We start from the raw sequence: 18,947 nt of genomic DNA, 5'->3' as shown, positions 1-18,947 counted from the left end.
GCAAGAAGTCAGGCTCCCAGGAGGGCTGGATAATGTTCATATTTTTTATCACTATGCCAGGCTCAAAACACATTTGCACAGGGCATGGTATTCCCTTATTCCATAACTGATCAAAAGTTAGGAGCCTCTGCAATGGAAGGCATCATGAGGAGCGGGATGCTACTGTTCTCCAAACATAAAGCAGTATTTCCTTCTGCCAATCAGGAAGCACTAAAGGGGATTGCAATAGCCTAAGCTTCCTGTGCTATACACGGAAAGATCTTCGGAGACGGTTTCTGGGGTTTATTAGTAACCCCAGAGCAGAGCCTCCTCAGACACCAAGACCACAGGCTTGGCACAAGAGGCAGCCGGTGAAATCGCGATCCTTCTGTGGTTCCCAGGGCAGGTACCTGGGAAGGTACTGTGTGCCGGTTTCTTCAGCCATAAAACAGGGATAACGATAACATTGGACTACTCTCCAGTGACCATCCTGCCTCCTAACACAGTTACTTAGTGGGTGCAATTGCAGGCAGTCTTTTGACACATGCTGATTCCAAGAAGTCTCCGGCTTCCTCTGTCACTGTTTGTTCTCTGCAATTGACCCCATGGCAAAGTCCCTGGAATCCTTCTGTCCTATCTAAGACAGAACAGGACTTGATTTCCCAGTCTTGTTGCTTGTCTGTAATGAGAACCAGGATTTTGTAAATCTACACAGAAATAACCTGGAACTAAACTTTCTCACAAAAATCTAGTTGGGGGCACTTCCGCTATCTCCTCCCTTCAAAGTTTGCAGCCTCCACCCTTAGAATGCCTGACTTGAACTGCTCCAGGGGCAGACGCAGCAAGCACTCCGGACTATACAAGCTTCCCTTGAGTTCCCTGGAGGGCAGCGGGACTGTCCTGGGCACTCTCTCCCTCCTGCTGAAGCACAAGGCCTAGTGAAGGCCCCTTTGGGTGAAAATGCTTGCATATTTGAAACTGAGCAAAAGTTCCAAGACTGCCTCCGTAGTCCTACGAGCTGTCAGCATTAAGAGCTGGGTTGACCGATGACAAGTTGAGCCCCGGCCTCTGTTCTTCGGGTTAGCCTCTGTAACCAGCCAGGTGGGTTACTGATAAAAATACAAATTTGTGGAGCTGGGAGGGGGCAGCACACACCTTTAATCCCAGCCCTCAGGAAGCAGAGGCAGGTGGATCTCTGAGTTTGAGGCCAGCCTGGTCTACAGGGTGAGTTCCAGGACAGCCAAGGCTACACAGAGAAACCTCACCAAAAAAAAAACAAAACAAAACAAAAACCCAAAAAACAAAATAAAAATGCAGTTTTATAAAATAAAATGTATAGCCCTTCCCCACAGGCAGAATACAAAGTGACCAAACTGAATTTCAGTCGGACAACAATTTCTTTGTACGTCTATGTCCTGGTCATTGAGAGCACCCCAGATTGGAGAGTACCTTTAGAATCCCCATCAGGCCCATGTCCAGCCCCTTCCACTCTGAGCAACCATGAGCTCTGCTAAACATTGCAGCCCCTGGGGTGAGAATTTGGACCAGAGCTCCGTATTGGAGAGAATGTGGCCATTGACCCTCACTTGAACTTGGCACAGGTTTGCTGGTTCCTATTACTGGGCAGGAAGAACCAGAGGAAGACAGGGAAGGGATTCAAATGTTAATAGTCACCTCTATTCTCCAAGTGTCTATCAAATTTCCACGGTCGATGTTCTGAAAGAGAACATCTGTGCGGTAGATCATCTATAAACCCAAGTGGGCCATTTGCCTTGTGAAGATGAACAAGGGCAGCCACCTGGCTCTTGTGTGATGAGAAATGCTGGAACCAGGTCAGCAGGACGGAATTCCAAAGATGCTGCGCAGAGTCTTCCCAGGCTCAGAGTGACACCAGCGGTCCCACTGCTTTCTGAAACCCGAGTGCAGTGACACTGAGGGGTGATATGAGCTCTGTCACTCAGCTAGAAGTGAAGACTGACACTGGGACAGCAGAGAAGCAGACCCGCCCCCTGCTTCTGCAGCTCTGCCTATCCTGTGTGGTACCCCATTACTTGGCCCTCCTGTCCTGAGCATCCCACATCTCCCAGGTCTCATGTCTCTCTTGAAAGTCTCTGAGAGATAGGCTTAATCAAGGTTACTTCACAATTAGACAGATCTGAGGAGGCATCTCTGCTGCTCAGCTGATTGCTAGAAAAGAGTTGACCTACCGGCTGGCAAGCCCTGGCAGCCACAAAACTTCTCAGTCTGTCTCCCTGTGACAAGTGGGAGCTGAGTTGCTGCTGTTCCAGGCAGTAGCCATGCTAATCTTGGGAAACTGCATCCTGAATATTTGGCCAGCTCTAATGAACCAACCTCAATCACATCCTAATAGGTCACAAAGGTTCCTTTTGTGGAATTTGCCTGTCTAAGGCACAAAAAATCTACACAGAAATAGCCTGGAACTAAACTTTCTCACAATGCTGGAAATGAGGAAAATGGAATACAGTAAAATGTCGGATGTTATTCACTGTTTGGGCTACATGGCTGACCCCCATCAAGGACAAGCAGTGCCCTGGGGATCTCGGCGTTCTGTGGAAAAGTTTCAGAATACTATTCACAGGAGCAGGGTCAACAAGGAGCTGCCTATGGCAGTCACTTCATGAAGACAGAAAGGGAATTGCCAGGACTGGAGATAAGGCTCAGCATTAAGAACATTCTTGCTGCTCTTGCAGAGAACCTGGGTTCAGTCCCTAGCAACCACAGAGTGGCTTCTAACCATCTGTAACTCCGGTTTCGGTGCCCTCTTCTGGACTCCAAGGGCACCATGCATGTATGTGGTGCATGTACATACATGTAGGCAAAGCACTCAAACATACAAAATAAAATAAATAAATCTAAAAAGACAAAAGGAAGGAAATTACCTTGAGCTGAACTGTCTTCTCCAGGAAACAAGATGTGAACGGAGAATCAGCAGAGGGGGCCCCACTTCCTTCGGCCCCAGGGCTGCTGCCCATCTGCTGCACAACCCCAGAAGTCTCTAAAGCAATCTAGTCTTTATTCTCCCCTGCTCTTGCTGCCTGCACAAGGTGCCAAGCCTAGCACATGTACTCTTTATATCAGAGACGTTTCTTAGAGCCTAAGGACCATGCTGGATGCATGGAAAGTTACAAAGCAGCTTTTCCCACTGCGATGGCTGATCTTGTCAGCTTGACTCCACCTAGAATCAACAAAAATCAGCGGGGCATGCCTGTGATGGGTTTTCTTTCTTGGATCATTTGAGGTGGGAAGATCCACCCTAAAACTGGACCAGGCCATCTGGTAGCAGCCCACTTCAAAGGACATGAAGGAAGAAGGCTGCTTTTGCTTTTTGCCTGCTTGCCCTCACTCTTGCTGGCAAGCTCATCTGTCCTGTTGCTGAGACATTCCTTCACTGGTATTAGTGACTTCGTTGGGATTAAATGTAGACTGGAGACCAGTAGCTCCTTAGGAGTCCTCTGGGACTCCAGTACAGGGTTGGGACTGCTGAGCCATCCAGCCTCCTGGACTGAACAACTTCCAGAACAACAACCTTTCTCCTGGGAGATGGCCATTGTCGAACTGGCTGGCCCACAGCTTGTAAGCCAGGCTAATTTTATATATATATGAATATGAATATTTGTTCTTACGGTTCTGTTCCTTTAAAAGACCCCGGCTAACACACTCTCTTACCACCAACAGGAAGACTGTAAAAGCAAACACCGCAGACGTGACGCATCTGCCTCTGAGACAAACGCGTGTCTCTGCTCACAAAGGATCTGCTCCCCACACATGCAGCGGCTGTGGGCAGCTGCCTTGCTTAGCACCTCTGAGGAGTCTTCTCTGTTCAGGAGGGACCAGAGAAATCAAGACTGTGATCCCTGGGGCCCCGGAGCTAGAAAACGGAACTTTCATAAAGTCCATAGGTCATTTGGCCAGAAGCAGCTTCCTGAGCTGGTGCTGTTGGGCAACTGTCCCCTCAAAGAGTTGGAAGGCAGTTTGGGAAGCGGCAGCAGGCTGATGATTTGAATGATGGAGGTCTGACGCCAACAGCTGCCCAACAATGAGCTCATTTAGTTTTGCTCTGTTGCTGTAACCAAATACCTGAGGCTGGTAACTTGTCAGGCTGGGGGAGGGGAAGAAGTTCATTTCACTAACAAGTCTAGGAGTCCAAACATTGTTAACATCTGCTTGGCAGAAGAGAGGGCATCCTGGCTACTTCACTGGAGAATGACGTAGCATCCTAACAGGGCCTTGTGCAAAAGAGATGGCATAGCCAGAGGAACGCAGGGGCCAGGCTTGTTCTTTACATCACCCCCCTACCAAAGTCCAGAAGTTAATAATCTCCCATCTCTCTTCTGGCTCTCTCTTTCTCTCTTACACACACACACACACACACACACACACACACACACGCACGCACGCACGCACGCACGCACGCACGCACGCACACGCACCTCTAGTATTATCTTTTACCGCTTTTCAGTTTTATTTTGTGATTGCTGAGTAGAAGTGGTATAGTGTAACATTTCCCTATACACATTCATGGGAAGGAACTCAAAGAGCGGGAAGCCAGCACCAAGTGCTGCCCAAGTGCTTCTGAACAGTGCAAGCAGCCAGCGGACCCGCTGTGGAGTTGTGTGGGCAGAGTAGTCTGGGTGTGTGTGTGTGTGTGTGTGCAAAAGAGAGGCTCCCAAATCTCTACCCTTGAAACTAGATCCTGTGACCATGCAGGTCTCATGGTAGAAGCTGCCATCATCTGACCTTTAGGTGATAAGCTGCTATGAGCCGCAGAAGTATGAAGTAGGAGTTCAGCTGACTAGGACAAAGCTATACCTGGAAGAAACCAAGGGCCTTCCAGAGGGTAAAGTCAAGGCTTAAGGAGTCTTGGTGATATTGGCTTTTGAATATTAGCCATTTCCTGCAATCAATTTCTTGTGTGCTATTGCAGTGTATTGATCATTCTTGGGGCATAGTTTTTCCATATACAATTAAGGTATTTGGATAACAGTCACACAGGCAAGGCTTCCTTCTTCCAGGCTTTTTTTTTTTTCCTCTCTTTTTTAGCATTAAAATCAGCTATCTCCTTTAGTTAACATCCAAGGCCAGGGCCAGCTCTGAACAAAAGCGTTTTATCTGAAATACCTCTCAGACATCCAAGGACAAATGACAGACAGAATAAGCATTCCAGACCACCTGCTAGTCTCCTGAATTAAGGTAAATATCCATATAGAGACACCACCTAGGCCAGGTGGACATTAGATACATAGCTTTATTTCTTGTCCTAATTAAGCTTTAACCCTCCTTAGAACAAAAGGGCCTTTTACACAGCAGGTCCATCAGTCTGTGACACAGGCTGCCTAGATACCCCCATCCTCCCAGAAAATGGCACAGCTGAGTTATACTGAGACAGTTAAAACCCTAAAGAAAAATAGGCTGTTTTATTTTACTCATGATTTATACTAACATTGTAGACTCCTAACATTTTACCTAACCACTTTCTAGGAATGTAGTTTGAGCACATAAATTCCCTTCTTCTGATATATTAACCAATTTTAGCTCTTAGTTGACCCCACCTCTTTTAACCACTCTCCTTTTGGGTTGTAAAAGAAAGCCTGACAGTCACTGCCTGAGGTAAACTCTTTTATGGTAAAAGCCTTTATGACCCTGTAAGAATTCAAGCCTTGTGACCTTCCTTTGGCCAGAGAATTGCTGCTTTGTATGGGTCTATGACCGTAAGCCTCAGAGACTTGAGAGGATTAGAAGGACAAGCTAAGATGAGGAACAAAGATGGAAGGAACTTAGATAGAGCAACGAGAGGACAGGGAGGGGCTAAGAATGAGAACAGCATGTAGAGAGAAAACTGACTCAGAAAAAGAAAGTGTATGGACTAAGAATTTTGTGTACGTAGACTTATTTGAGTATCCCTCAGATTAATTAATCTGCTACAGGTAGCATCTCTTCTGGAACTCTGGGAGAAGGTTATTGAGGGGCTGAACCCCAATAGTCTTCGATAATAAGCACCCAGAACTATCTCCAATAGACCCAGTGCCTTCATGACAAGAGTCTTGGGTGGCAAAGAGTGAGACAAAAACATCAGTGTTGTGTGATTCCACATAAGAATGGGATGGCTAGCCATCACTGGCTTCAAAGGTGCAGGGAGACATAAGTCATGAGGCAGGTGACCCCAGAAACTACCAAAGGAAACCTAAGCCTACTGGTTCAACACTGTTGAGCTCTTTATTTCTCAAAGTGAGGTCCCATTAGATTACTAGTCTCTGAAACAATAAGGTAGTTAGGCTTGGTTGTTTAAATGCCTGAGTTTGCAATATATTTGTTACAGCAGCAACAGGAAACTCATACAATGAATGAAGTTTAAAGTGTTGCGGGATGTTCCAGAGAAGTGGCCTGAAGTGAACTGCAAAGTCTGCCCCTCTTCTTAGAGATGAATCCCAGGCAAGTCGCATGCATCCCTCATATGCAGATTAGGTCTTATTGTTGGGGCTGTCCACTGTTCCCAGGTGGACATTAGAAATCAGGGGGTCATGGAAATGTGAGAATATGTTCAACCAGAGTTTCAGCCTGGCCTCAGGATGTAACAGGTGTCTTTCTGCCTTGGACCCTTTCTTTCTTCTTTCCTCTGTGGGATGGCTCCCCAGGTAGTTCTTGTTGTCCCACCTTTTCTAGGTCCTAAATCTTGGGAAGCAGCTCATCTACCCTAGGGGTGGAAACACTGTCAGCAAGTCCCAGAAGGAAAGTGAGGGATCCAGGTCCCTCTGAGCTGGAGTCTACCACTCTGAGGTTGATGCCGAAGGCTGTGAAGCCTACCATTGGCCCCCTGGCCACTTGTGGAATGGGAGGGAGTTTGCTTTCTGCACAGTATTCCCAACCATCATGGTGGGATGTCCAGCTGGGCACTCACAAAAGCTGCAGCCTGCCTCTTGCAACACAGCAGTTATCTGCTACCAGACAACTATAACAGTTAATCTTTTTTTAAAAAGATTTTATGCCGGGCGGTGGTGGCGCACGCCTTTAATCCCAGCACTCGGGAGGCAGAGCCAGGCGGATCTCTGTGAGTTCGAGGCCAGCCTGGGCTACCAAGTGAGTTCCAGGAAAGGCGCAAAGCTACACAGAGAAACCCTGTCTCGAAAAAACAAAAACAAAACAAAACAAAAAAAAAGATTTTATTTTTAATTAGGTGTATGCACATGTGTCTGTGTATAATATGCACACATAAGTGCAGGTGTTTGCAGAGGCCGTAAGAGGGTGTCAGAGTCCCTGCAGCCGGAGTTCCAGGTGGTTGTAAGCCATCTGACATGGTTACTGGGAACCTAACTCAGGACCTCTGGCAGAGCAGTACATGTCCTTAACCACTGAGCCATCTTTCTAGGCCAATGACCTTTAACCTGGCCTTTCCGGAACATGCAGAGGGTCCCAGTCATCAGGCCTACCCCAGAGCCCCCAAGGCCCTGTGTCCAATAAACATGATACTAGAAGTTTCCCCTAAACACAAGGGTGCTTCCTAACCTGCTCCAGGCCAAGGCATGCCCGAGTTTCTATTCTCCCGATGGAATAGGCAAGAGCAGCTATGTCCACAGGTCAGAATTTATTTCATAACAACTCATTTATAGCATTTTCAAGTACAAGGTTCTGTCCAACATCTTCACATGTGAAAACGGAAAAGCACAAGTTGGTAAGGCACCTGCAGAGCGGCAAGGCTCCCCTTTTGGCTTGAGACTTCTGGGTAGCTGCTCACATGTCTGTTGAGCAGAAAATAAAGTTATGGAAAGTTTGCTTGCACACACGATGAGGTGACAGTCTTGGGGCCTGCCACGGTGTGTTTTTCAGGTGAGTCGGCCTACACTCAGAGACAAGCTCTAGAGCTATACACACAGCTCCCAGAGTCCTCCCGAGACACCAAGCTGTACAGTCTGCCCCTTTTCAGCTTCGAAGAGAGCCAACTATACCTTTCACCCAGGCACATACTTTTAAAATTTTCTCAGCCCAAATCTCTATTTTCGAAAAGTAAAAATGCAGGAAACCCTCAAGTACAGTCAGACCTTATGACTCCACAGAAGGCAGTAACATATTGAAAACTTGCAGGTCAGTGTCAACTGCCAGATTTGCGGCATAAGCAGTCCAGGGGTATCCATCCTAGAAGAAAGTGTCCAGAACTCAGTCACACAGCATCCTTCATGCCGTTTCCCAGTGGCCCAGAGGCAGGGTGTGAGGACCAACAGTCCTGGCACAAAACCTCAAGTTTGTGTTCTAAATGCTCATTTTCTTGGTCTCTACTACATTTGCTTTTATTATAACATTTAAAATTAAATAACTCACTCTTCCCCACCCATCCTTTGTACACAGGACAGGTGGAGCCCCCACTTGGAGGCGGGCTTTCCAGACAGCCAAAGCACAGTAGGGTAGCAAGCTCAGTCCCTGGGGCAGTTACAAGCATTTCCATAAGTGAAACAATGTTACCCTCAGGCCACCATGAAACACCTCCGGAAAGCATGGCTGATGTCACGGGCACTGTGTTGAAGGCTCAGTTCCAGTTTGTATGTCCTAGTGGTTCAGCAATTAGCCTTTTAACTTTAATAAAGTCTTGGGTCCTATTTACCAGCAGGAAGAAGTCTTTGACCTGAAATATGGCCTGATCTTTTACTTTTTTTTTCTATAGAAAAACATAAGGTTGATTTTTTTTTTTTAAATATAAAAAAAATTCACAGACAGAAGAATTTGTTACCAGGTGGCCATAAAGAGGTACCTTGCCCACAGCAAAGCAGAAGCTGTGATTCATTGTCTGGCCCCTGTGGCATCTTGGAAGTACCTACAGCAGCGTTTTCCTGGCACAGGGCTGTCTCAGAACAGGCAGCCATAAGACCCTCTAAAGGACAAGTGCCACAACATGATGTTCTGACTGACCCCTAACAAGAACTTCCCCCACAATACAGTGCCTCCCTAGTCACAAGACCCTAAAGGCATATCAACAGTATGTCCATCCCACATTTTAAGGTGGTCTCGACAGTATGTCCACCCCCCATTAAGGTGGTCTCAAAAATATGTAAATGAAGATAGATTCTACCAAATGATGTCTGTTCAAAGAAATGTCAAGAAGAGGAAGGCATTCCACCCTGACATCTGCAAACATGCTTTTTGTGTGTCTCAAAGTTCCATCAGCAAACCGGCCATCTGTGTGTGCACACACATGTGTGCATGCACACAAGCACATGTATGTGTGCACAGATGGACATTTCAGCAGACTGAAGAAAAGGTGTGTGTGTGTCTCACAATCATGGACTATGGCTTCTCTCAAGGAAGGTGCCCACTTCTTGCAAACGGGACAACGTGAGTGTGGCGGCTTAAAGTCCCTAGACAAGAACTTCCCCTTGCTTTCATCACCAGGGCACAGACAGCTTGGCGCACAAGCCCATCCCGAAAGCAAAGAGCACTCTCTGAACCCAACATGAGCTGCTGCTCCCTGAAAAAATGCCAGATCTGCACCCAGCACTTGCCTTCCAAGAGGTATTTCCACCATTTTCATAGCAACACAACTGGTCATGTGATTTCAAAAACAAACAAACCAAAAACATAACAAGCAGGTGTACTCTGCAGTCAGCGCAAGGCCAGGAGCCAGTGGGATGTTTTGGTTGTTGTAAAATCTTAAGCAAGTTAGTCCGAGTAAAGGACAAAAGGGATGGGTATGAGGTCTTGTCGGCAGAAGCATCTCTCTGTTTTTCAGATTTTTGCTCTTACAAAAACAGGTACGGTGTGTGTGGTTTCAAAGCTGGGACTTAATCTCACCAAGTCCGGTGTGCGTGTGTCATTCACTGAGCACTCAGTAGCCCTTAATCAGGAGAGGGTCACGTTCTCCTTTGTCCTGTACAATGCAGCAGAATTTCATGCTGACACCTAGCTTTGAAGAGCCCTTTTCATATGAAATATAAATTAATCCAGAGGTCTACAGCTCTTAAGTTTCCAGAGTTATGAAAAAAAAAATCTTAACTTCCAAATTTCTCTAACATATTTTGCATATGAATCTCAACCTTAATCTCACAGACAGGAAATTAAGGACGGAAGGGGACACTTTGAGGGCTTGTCCTATGACCACACCCACGTCTTCAAGAGTTGTTGCGGCTTAAACACCGGCTGTTTGCGAGGGTCAGGCCAGGCAGCAATACTTTCTCCACCAGGACTTGGACAGGTCCCGCACCTTCTCTGGGGTCCTGCTTTTAGACTTCTTTGGCTGTTGCTGGGAGTCTGAGTGCTGGATGCCAGCCACAATGGCAGCGTCAAACACCTCTTTGAGGTTTTTCTGAGTCAAGGCTGAACACTCGATATAGGAGACAGCTTTGATTTCCTCCGCACACAGCTTCGCCGCTTCCTCAGGTACCGGCTTCTCTTTGCATTTGTCCAGTTCAATGAGCACTTTGACATCTTCTCGAAGGTCCGACTGTGTCCCAACCAGGATGATGGGGGCCTTCGGGCAGTGGCACCGAATCTCCGGTACCCACTTCTCACTGACATTCTGGAAGGACGTAGGGCTCACCACACTGAAGCACAGCAGGAAGATGTCCGCGTTGGTGTAGCAGAGGGGCCTCAGCTTGTCAAACTCGTCCTGAAACCGAACAGCACAAGGCCATTACTCTTTGCTAGCTCTCGCCACCTTAGTGAACGACTTTGAGAACCAGGGTAGTCATAAAAAAAAAAACACCTGTATTTTTACAGTGAAGAGTCAGTATCTCAGGCTTGCCCCGCTGCCTGCCCTTGGGACACACGTGCAGCCTCTCTAAGCTGAGGGACAGCACAGACTTAACACTCCAAATAAGCTTTGTCTCCTCAGTGATCATGACCGCCATGCCAGGTGCCACAGAAAGGCACTCAAAGCAAATGAGATCTTGCTTTTTCTGCCCTTTAGCCCACAGTCACCCCAACTCTCTTTTTGAACTCTTGGAACTTGGCTACTCTGAAGGTCACTACTCATCCATGTTGGTACCCAATAGTTGACCTGGTAAACTCTGGTCTGTTAACAGAACTCCCCTCTGAGATCCAGCCCTGCTCTGACTGACCACAACTGTGAAGGATGCCAATTCCTCCCGCCAGCCCCAGCACACGGTGCAGAACTGTGGTCCTCAGCAACCAGAAAGGCTGAGAAATGAAACTGGAGCTCCGTGTAGGCCCACGATCAGCAGCAGTTTCAAGAAGCGGTACCCTCACTGTCACTCACAGACACTGGTAATCCAGTCTTGTCCTGGCTGCATCGTCTCTTCCCTTTCTCCCACTTTTCTCCCTTCTTTCATCTCTGCAAATGGCTAGGCTTCCACACAGTGCTTCAGACAGATAGTATGCTGCAGAGTGAGCACAGATGTCTGTGGTACAGAGGCCTGGAGCAGGTAAATGAACATGGATGGCCTGCCGTCTACCAACAGATTCTCCAAACATTAGCCACAACAGGCAGGAGTCAGGCATCCATGTTAGCATCCCCTGTCAAACATCTTATAGGACCCCACAGCACCATTTCCTGCTCACAGGAAACTCCAGCTCAGCCTCATCCCAGAAAAGTTTTCACATCAGCTCACTCTTATCTGAAATGCATCTGTGGGCGCTGACATCTTCCAGCATCCAACACTGATGACTTCCCCAGGCAGGAAAAAGTCAAATGCTCAGTTGGCAGGTTCTGATTACCTAGAGTCTTATCTACAGGCACATCATTCTCCAACTATGGCTGTCTTTGTTGGGGTTTCTATTGCTGTGATAAACATCAGGACCAAAAATAACATGGGGAGGAAAGGGTTTATTTGACTTTACAGCCTGCAGTCCATCATCCAGGGAAATCAGGGCAGGAACTCAAGGCAGGAACCTGGAGGCAGGAACTGAGGCAGAGGCCACATTACAGTTCTGATTAATGGCTTGCTTAGCCTGTTTTCTTATAGCATACAGGACCATCAGCCCAAGTGTGTAACCTCACACAGTGAGCTGGGCTTTCCCACATCCATCACTAATTAAGAAAATATACCACAGGCCTGCCCACAGGCCAATCTGTCAGGGATATGCATTAGTTACTTTTCATTGCTGTGACAAAATGCCATGGCCAAGGCAGCTATAAAAAAAATCAAAAAAAGAAAGGGCATTTAATTGGGCTTACGGTTTCAGATGGCTAGCTAGAGTCCACAATGGCAGAGCAAAAACATGGCAGCAGGAATGGCTGAGAGATCACATCTTGATCCACAAGCAGGAGGCAGAGAGGGCACACTAAGAATGGCATCAGTCTTTTGAAACCTCAATGTGAGCCCCCAAGACACACCTCCTCTAGCAAGGCACATCTTCTCATCCTTCCCAAGAGTTCTACCAATGGGGACCAACTATTCAAACAAATGTACCTGGTGGGGGTGTGGGGGCGTGTGGGGAGGCACTCTTATTCAAAGCACTACAGGGCATTTTCTCTATTGAGGTTTCCTCTTCCCAAACAACTCTGGTCTGTATCAAGTTGACATAAAAACCAGCCAGGACAGGCTGCTTTCTCAGGTTTAAGGGAGCCAACACCAGTCTTATTTGCATTTGCCATTCTTGGTCTGAGGGTCTGTTTCCACTGTGAGTCAGTAACAAAGTGGCCACATAAATCAACAGTTAATGACCTCCAGGAAGAACCCAGCAGCCCAGGGGTCTCTGCCCCCATGAGGTCCCTATATGTGAAAGCCGAGAAAGAATGACTTCAGTTCCTCACTGCTAACTTTGTGCTGAAAGAACAATGTAGAGGAGACTGGAGAGATGGCTCTGTGGTTAGGAGCACTGGCTGCAGCTGGGCAGTGGTGGCGCACACCTTGGTGGATCTCTGTGAGTTCGAGGCCAGCCTGGTCTACACGGTGAGTTCCAGGACAGCCAGGACTGTTACACAGAGAAACCCTGTCTCAAAAAACATCATCAACAACCAAAGAGCATTGGCTGCTCTTCCAGAGGCCCTGAGTTCAATTCCCAGCAACCACATGGTGGCTCACAACCATCTGTAATGGGATCCAATTCCCTCTTCTGGTCTAAGAAGACAGGTCACTTATATACATAAAATAAATATTTTTTTTAAAAACAGAAACAAATGTAGAAATGTGACCAGGTAATTGGGCCAGCTCAGGGCACTTTTCCATGAATCACTCCTCCTTTCCTGGGCTTTGAGCAAGGAAAATACACCTGACCAGGCTCTGGCTAGGCTGGGGGTGGGACATGCAGGGAGAAAGTAGCCACCCTGCCACATCCTGGAGTCCATAATGGCTTAGTGACTAGGCTTTGGAGCCTTGCTCCCCAAACCTCTGAGATTCTGGCTAAGGAGCCAGGAAGGTGAAGCAGAAACAGCCCCCTGTAGACCTGAAGTCTGTAGACCAGTTCTCAGGAGTTCACCAGGAAAACAGCACAGTGCAGGGGCAGAGCCTTGACAGACTACAGGTCTACAGCAGACAAGGCCACAGCTCTATGGACGCTGATGCCTTGCACTTTCTAATTCATGCCTTGCACTTTCTGGTTCATGCACTAAACCACATGAAACCCTGAGATGTGCCAGATCCCAGTCCAGGACTCATTATTCAGGGAAAGCTCACCTCTCTCAGAATCCAAGATGGCAGGTAGAGACATCTGAAGGATGGCACAATGATTCCTGAACCAACATCCTAGCAGCTCCTCACTTCAGGTTTCCTGCCTTCTGTCTGGTCCTCAGGGTACCTACAGCCACTACATACTTCTATCCATGTTCTGCAGATGGAAAACTCAGCCTTCTCTCTGAATAAAACAACTCAGAGGACATCATGCAAGAAGACTGTCTCTTTGGTACTTTTTCCTTTGTTTGCATGGTTTTAAGAGGCAGAGTCTCACATAGGCTAGACTGGACTCAAATGCCCTATGTAGCCAAAGACTTTGAACTTCTGCGCCTCCGGTCTTCACCTCCCAAGAGCTGAGATTACAGGTGTGTAACCACCATCTTTGGCATTTTTGTGTTTCAGATAGCATCTTATGCCCAGGCTGGCCTTGAACTTACTACATAGGCCGGGTTGGCTTTGAACTTGTGGCTGTCCTTCTGCTGCAGCTTCCTGAGAGATGGGATTACAAGCATGAACAGCTATGCCTGGATTTTGATGTTTCTTTCCCACACAATGAACATACTGATGAGGCTGGGCTTTTCCCACTCATAGCAAAGGGGCTGAACAGCTTTCCCAACTGGACTTCAACTCCACTGCTGCATTATCACCATGGTGACGGTCCATTAAGACAGCCTAGTCTTCGGTCTCCTTGAGGTCTAAGCAATAAGCCAGACCCGAGTCCCAAGTCTGCTATCTTAGAGTAGTGAGTAACCTGAAGGTCCTGGCTTGGTCGAGAACTGGGGGACATAGGAAGGCTAGCTTCTTCAGAAGGGGACTAGAAAGGGGACACTCCTACCCCTGCACGTTGCCAGCTCTAGACATCATGGGGAGACAAGCTCACTGTCACTTGGGCATCTAAGTACTCACAAGCACCCCATGACCTCAGTGGCTAGAAGAGCTGCTGGGGCAGGTTCGAGCAGTCCCCCAAACCCTTCTGAAGGGCACTGAGGGGACCCTACACCCATGCCTGCTGCATCACTGCCTGGCTCTCTCATCTGGTGCTCTGCCCTCAAGAACGACCAAAGAGAAAAGTCCTTCCTTCCCTGCTCCAGCGTAGCAACTCTCTGACACCATGTCCCTGCTCAGAATTGGGGTAGATGCTAATATTCACTAACAGAAGCTACAGTTTTTCCTTGAATAAACTTTAAGGATCTGGTTTATTAGCCTTGAATTGAGTGACTATAAAATACTCAGAGAAATGATTACAAACCATTACTGTGGTTTTTCTCTCTTTTGGCAAACTCCAGAAAATGAGCGGTATCGGAAGGTCCTGTTCCGACGAGAGCGGTTTCTGCCACGGCCTTCTCATCTCTTGCCCAGAACAGGCAGGGCCCTGTTTCACCAGCCCAGAGGTGTCCTTCTTGGCCTCCTCACCTCCTCCCACTGCCCTCAGAGGAGCTGAAGCAGGGGTGGGCCTGTTTCCCCAGGTTTCACAATGACCCAGTTACTAAGGGAATCATTTGGAAATGGCAAAGGTTGTTTGGAAACCTTCAAAAGGCTGTTTCCTTTCCCAGTGCTGAGCTGTGTAACTTGATACTGACCTGTCCTGCGGTGTCACAGAGCTGGAGTCTCACTGGCCGCCCGTCTACTGACACCACAGCTTGGGGAGAGAAGAGAGCAAGATGATTATCCCGACATCTTTCACCCCCTCTGAAGATTGGCAGCTCCTCTTCTGCACCCTCTTAGTGAACTAAAGACTTGGCTAAATCCAGAAGCCCATGGAGGTGTTTTTATGTACAAATGTCCCGAGGTGGAGGCTCCCTCTTCCACAGAGCATGAGGCAGCAAAGCCCTGACCCCTGGAAGGTGCCCCGGAAGGCTAGTGTTTTCCTCTCAAGTCTGGAAGATTAATTTTCCTGTCACCCATGTTTCAAAGGGCCTAGAAACAACACAAGGTGGGGGGCGGGGCGGGGGTGGGGTGGGGTGGGGTGGTGGTTAGGTGGGAACCAACTCTCCACTTTTAAATCAGTGGAAAACTTCAGAGATAATTCTGTTTTCCCTTGGGAAAAAGTCTCCGGGCTTCAGGGTTTATCATAAAACTCCAGCAGTTTTGAGAACGTGTGCAAACACAGGCGGCCTATCGCCCTATGTGTGGAAAAGGGCACTCCTCTCTGTCAGTTCAAAAGAGGATTAAAGAGAAAAGCTGGCAGAGGGAAGCCACACAGGTTTTCACCAGGCTCCAGAGATGGGGTGAGAGCAAGGACTCCCATTCAGGAAACTAGTTTTCAGTTTAGATTAGACAATTTGTCTCTTTCTGATAGCCTTTCTGGTTGTTTATAAATGTTTATAATGCTAGTGGGGAGTGGAGTAGGGTGGGGGGGGGGGTTACCCCTTCACTTCTGTTTTATCCATGGGGTTTCTGAAATAGAGACAATCAGGGTCTGGCATGGTAAAAGAAAAAAAATTAGGGGTGAGATTTTCGCACTAGCTTCCGTGATTATTTTTTTTTTTAACTTTTTTTTCTTAAATTCCAAAAAGACGTTTAAAAAAATTAAGGTAAAGGATTGCTTTACTTTTGTATCTTTGTATGATAACACGAGCCCACCCGTGAGAACTTGCTGCAGCTAACGCCAAGCTGGAAGGTCTGGGCCAACCGTCAGAAACCGAGACGGCACAGGCGGGGCTCGGGCCAGGCAGGCGCCGCCGGGCTCAGAAGAAAGGAACGTTCTCGCAAGCCCAAGCCTTCCCCGGTGTGCCTGGCCGGCTCACCCACGGAGCAACCCCGGTTGCTCCAGGCGGAGACCCCCAGGAACTGAGCAGCCTCGGATGAGGGCGCAGGTGGGAAGAACACCTGTGCAACAGCTCGCTCCGGAAACCCCGAGCCGGGTCGGTCGGACACCCCGCCGCCGCCCCGCTAAGCCGCTGCACGGGGACCCGCGCCGCCCCGCGCTCCCGGGCCGGGCTCCCGCGCCTCCCAGCCCGAGGCCGCGCCCCGCTCCGCGCTCACCCGAGAAGTTGTCGAAGGCCGTGGGGATGTACTCGGTGGGGTAGCCGTTGGTGGTATAGCTGACCACCAGGCTGGTCTTGCCCACCGCGCCGTCGCCGACCAGCACGCACTTGACGCCGCGCCCCTCGGCGCCGCCCGCGCGTCCCCGGCCCCCGGGTACCCCGGGCCCGCGCGACCCGCGCCCCCCGCGCTCCCGGCGAGGTGGTACGGGCGGTGCCGCCGCCGGCTCGCAACGGGTGGGCAACGCGGGCCGGCCTTGCTGCGGGGCCATCGCGGGCGGCGGCCGCGAGACCAGCTGCCACTGGCGGACAAAGGCGGCGCGAGGTCCGCACTCTGCTGGGCGACTGTGCCCGCGCGGCCGCGATGTGGCCGAGCCTGCTCCGCCGGGCTTCCCTGCGACACGGGCGGGCGGGGAAAGAGGCGGGTCCGGCGGCGCCTTCTTCAATCCGAGGCCACAGCGCCCCCGTCTGCGCGCAGCGCCTCGAAACAGCGCGGCTGGCGGATCTGGCCCCGCTGTACCAACCCACGCCGCCGACCCTGAGCTCCCTGGCCCCTGCTACGGGTCCTCATATTTCTCACCCCTCCCGCCTCCTTTCCATACTCTCTCAGCTTCTCTTCCTGCCCTTACTTCTCCAGTTCCCCCAATTCTGTACCCTCCCCCCATCCTTATTCTGTTCCCCCATCTCTCCTGGTTCTTTCTCCTCCCTCTGCTCCTTCTCCCTTCTACAGTCACCCCCTATTCTTTTTTCTTCTCCACAACCTCCTTCTTGCCCTGATCTCCCTGCTTCTTCCTCTCCCTGTTTCCGCAGCTGCCCTTGCTCCTCCACCTCAGTGTCTTGGTTTGGAAGGGTAGGGTGCTGTAGACCCTGACTGCAGCAGTCCCCCAGGAGGAGAGAGAGAAATGACATCCTGGCAGCTTGTCGTCTTGATGAGCAGGGCTTAAGTCTGATTACAGACAGTTGTATGATTTTCTTTTAAAATCGTTGGTTCTCATTTGGGTGCAGGATACCTCCCCCTTCTCTTTGGCATGCTTGACTCACGGTCCAGCAAATTTCCTTACAGTCTTTAGTTAAGTGCAATTTTGGCTGCATTAGTATTTTCTGAAAAACGAATAGTCTGTTTATCTTTGGCTCTCCTTTCTCTGCCCTTTCTGTACCTGACCAGGGCACTGACGCTCCTGATTTGCTTCTGGTGTAAGAAGAACCTTATGCTGGTAACGTTAATATTATTTTGCCGGTAGTAAAGACAAGAGCTAGTAAATATTGAGCCTTGTTATGTACCAGACATTATTGTAACCACTCTGCCAAACGAATTCCTTCCATTTTACAGTCAGGACAACCTGAGGTACAGGGACACTGAATGACACATTTGAGTTCCACAGAGGAAATGATGGAGCCAGGATCCGAACTAGCATCCTATATGCAGACTGTACACAGTACAGCAAGATGGTGTGGAATACAGAAGTGGGTTTGTCAAGAGGTGAGTTGTCAATCCAGGGTCCTGGCTGGGAGAGAGCATCATGCAAGGCCTCCATGCTGTCGGGCTCTAAGACTTTGGTGCAAGCTATTCTCAGGACCGAGATATGGAACCCTTAAAAGTCCTGGGAATCAAAAGTCTCCTACACAGAATCTGAAGAACAAGAACAGGGTGTCTTGGAAATAGATTAGGAGCCTGGAACACTGTCTCCTGCAGCAGTATGGACCAGGGCAGCAAAAAGAATGGGAACTCCCAGGTGAAGACCAATCAGCTCTCTTTTACCCTGTACCCTTGGGGCACCCAAATCCCTCTGCTCTGGCAATTCAGGTAGACAGATTTGAATGTGCCTTCTGTCTCCTTCATGGTTGACACTACATTAACGCTTTCTTTTTGCAAAACCATTTCTGTAACACTGGCTTCTAGGTTGTGTCTGGCTGTAAGCTTTTGCTTGGTGTAACAGCGAGGCCTGAAAATGTGGGCACATGATACTATGTTTCTGTAAATGTTGCAAAAAATGTTTATACTTTAACTATTGTGGGCTAAGACCATTATCCGTTTTAACTCTAACTTCCCGTCTTATGGAGTGGCCTTGAAGTAGCTGTGAACATTTTGGGAAGCAAGCCAAGTAAAATAAGGCTGGAGAGACATTTTGTTTGTGCTTAATGGGACACAGAGCCAGGAGGAGGGAGATAAAGAGGTGGCATGGGAACACTTGCTACTGGGGTCATCGGAAGCCCAAACCCCCACTGCTGGCGTGAACCCGAGCCTCTCCTGCTGGTATGTGGTATACTTCATGTCTCATTTGTGACTGCAGACACTAGCCACACAGGTGTGGGAACAGTAGCCCAGGCGGAAACTGCCACCCTCTGTGGGAGTCCCAGCTTTACCTTTCCTCATCACTGGAGGCTCCAGGAGCAAAGAGCTGCTGACCTT

At 48.9% G+C, this 18,947-nt stretch overlaps 1 protein-coding gene across 1 annotated transcript; it reads right to left on the bottom strand.

Moving 5' to 3' along the window:
• Positions 1 to 7,560: 7,560 nt before the first annotated feature.
• Positions 7,561 to 16,909, bottom strand: Rhou (ras homolog family member U). Its single transcript, XM_076572312.1, has 3 exons — positions 16,539 to 16,909; positions 15,134 to 15,192; positions 7,561 to 10,588 (listed from the first exon to the last, which is right to left on the bottom strand). The coding sequence occupies exons 1-3, from the start codon at positions 16,807 to 16,809 to the stop codon at positions 10,133 to 10,135; spliced, it is 786 nt and encodes a 261-aa protein (XP_076428427.1). The 5' UTR covers positions 16,810 to 16,909; the 3' UTR covers positions 7,561 to 10,132.
• Between the last annotated feature and the right edge of the window lie 2,038 nt (positions 16,910 to 18,947).

This window comes from Peromyscus maniculatus, chromosome 5 (assembly GCF_049852395.1).
Source record: "Peromyscus maniculatus bairdii isolate BWxNUB_F1_BW_parent chromosome 5, HU_Pman_BW_mat_3.1, whole genome shotgun sequence".
Lineage (NCBI taxonomy): Eukaryota > Metazoa > Chordata > Mammalia > Rodentia > Cricetidae > Peromyscus > Peromyscus maniculatus.
The sequence above is the reverse complement of the archived record's forward strand: the minus strand, read 5'-3'. Positions and strand labels throughout refer to the sequence as shown.

Bases quoted from the DNA above. Each gene is read 5' to 3' on its own strand.
- Rhou (XM_076572312.1), bottom strand. From the start codon at position 16,809: ATGGCCCCGCAGCAAGGCCGGCCCGCGTTGCCCACCCGTTGCGAGCCG. The intron at 15,193-16,538 runs GTGAGCGCGGAG...TCTCTCCCCAAG, and splicing joins GGCCTTCGACAACTTCTCGG to CTGTGGTGTCAGTAGACGGG. The intron at 10,589-15,133 runs GTCAGTATCAAG...GTTCGGTTTCAG, and splicing joins TCTGTGACACCGCAGGACAG to GACGAGTTTGACAAGCTGAG.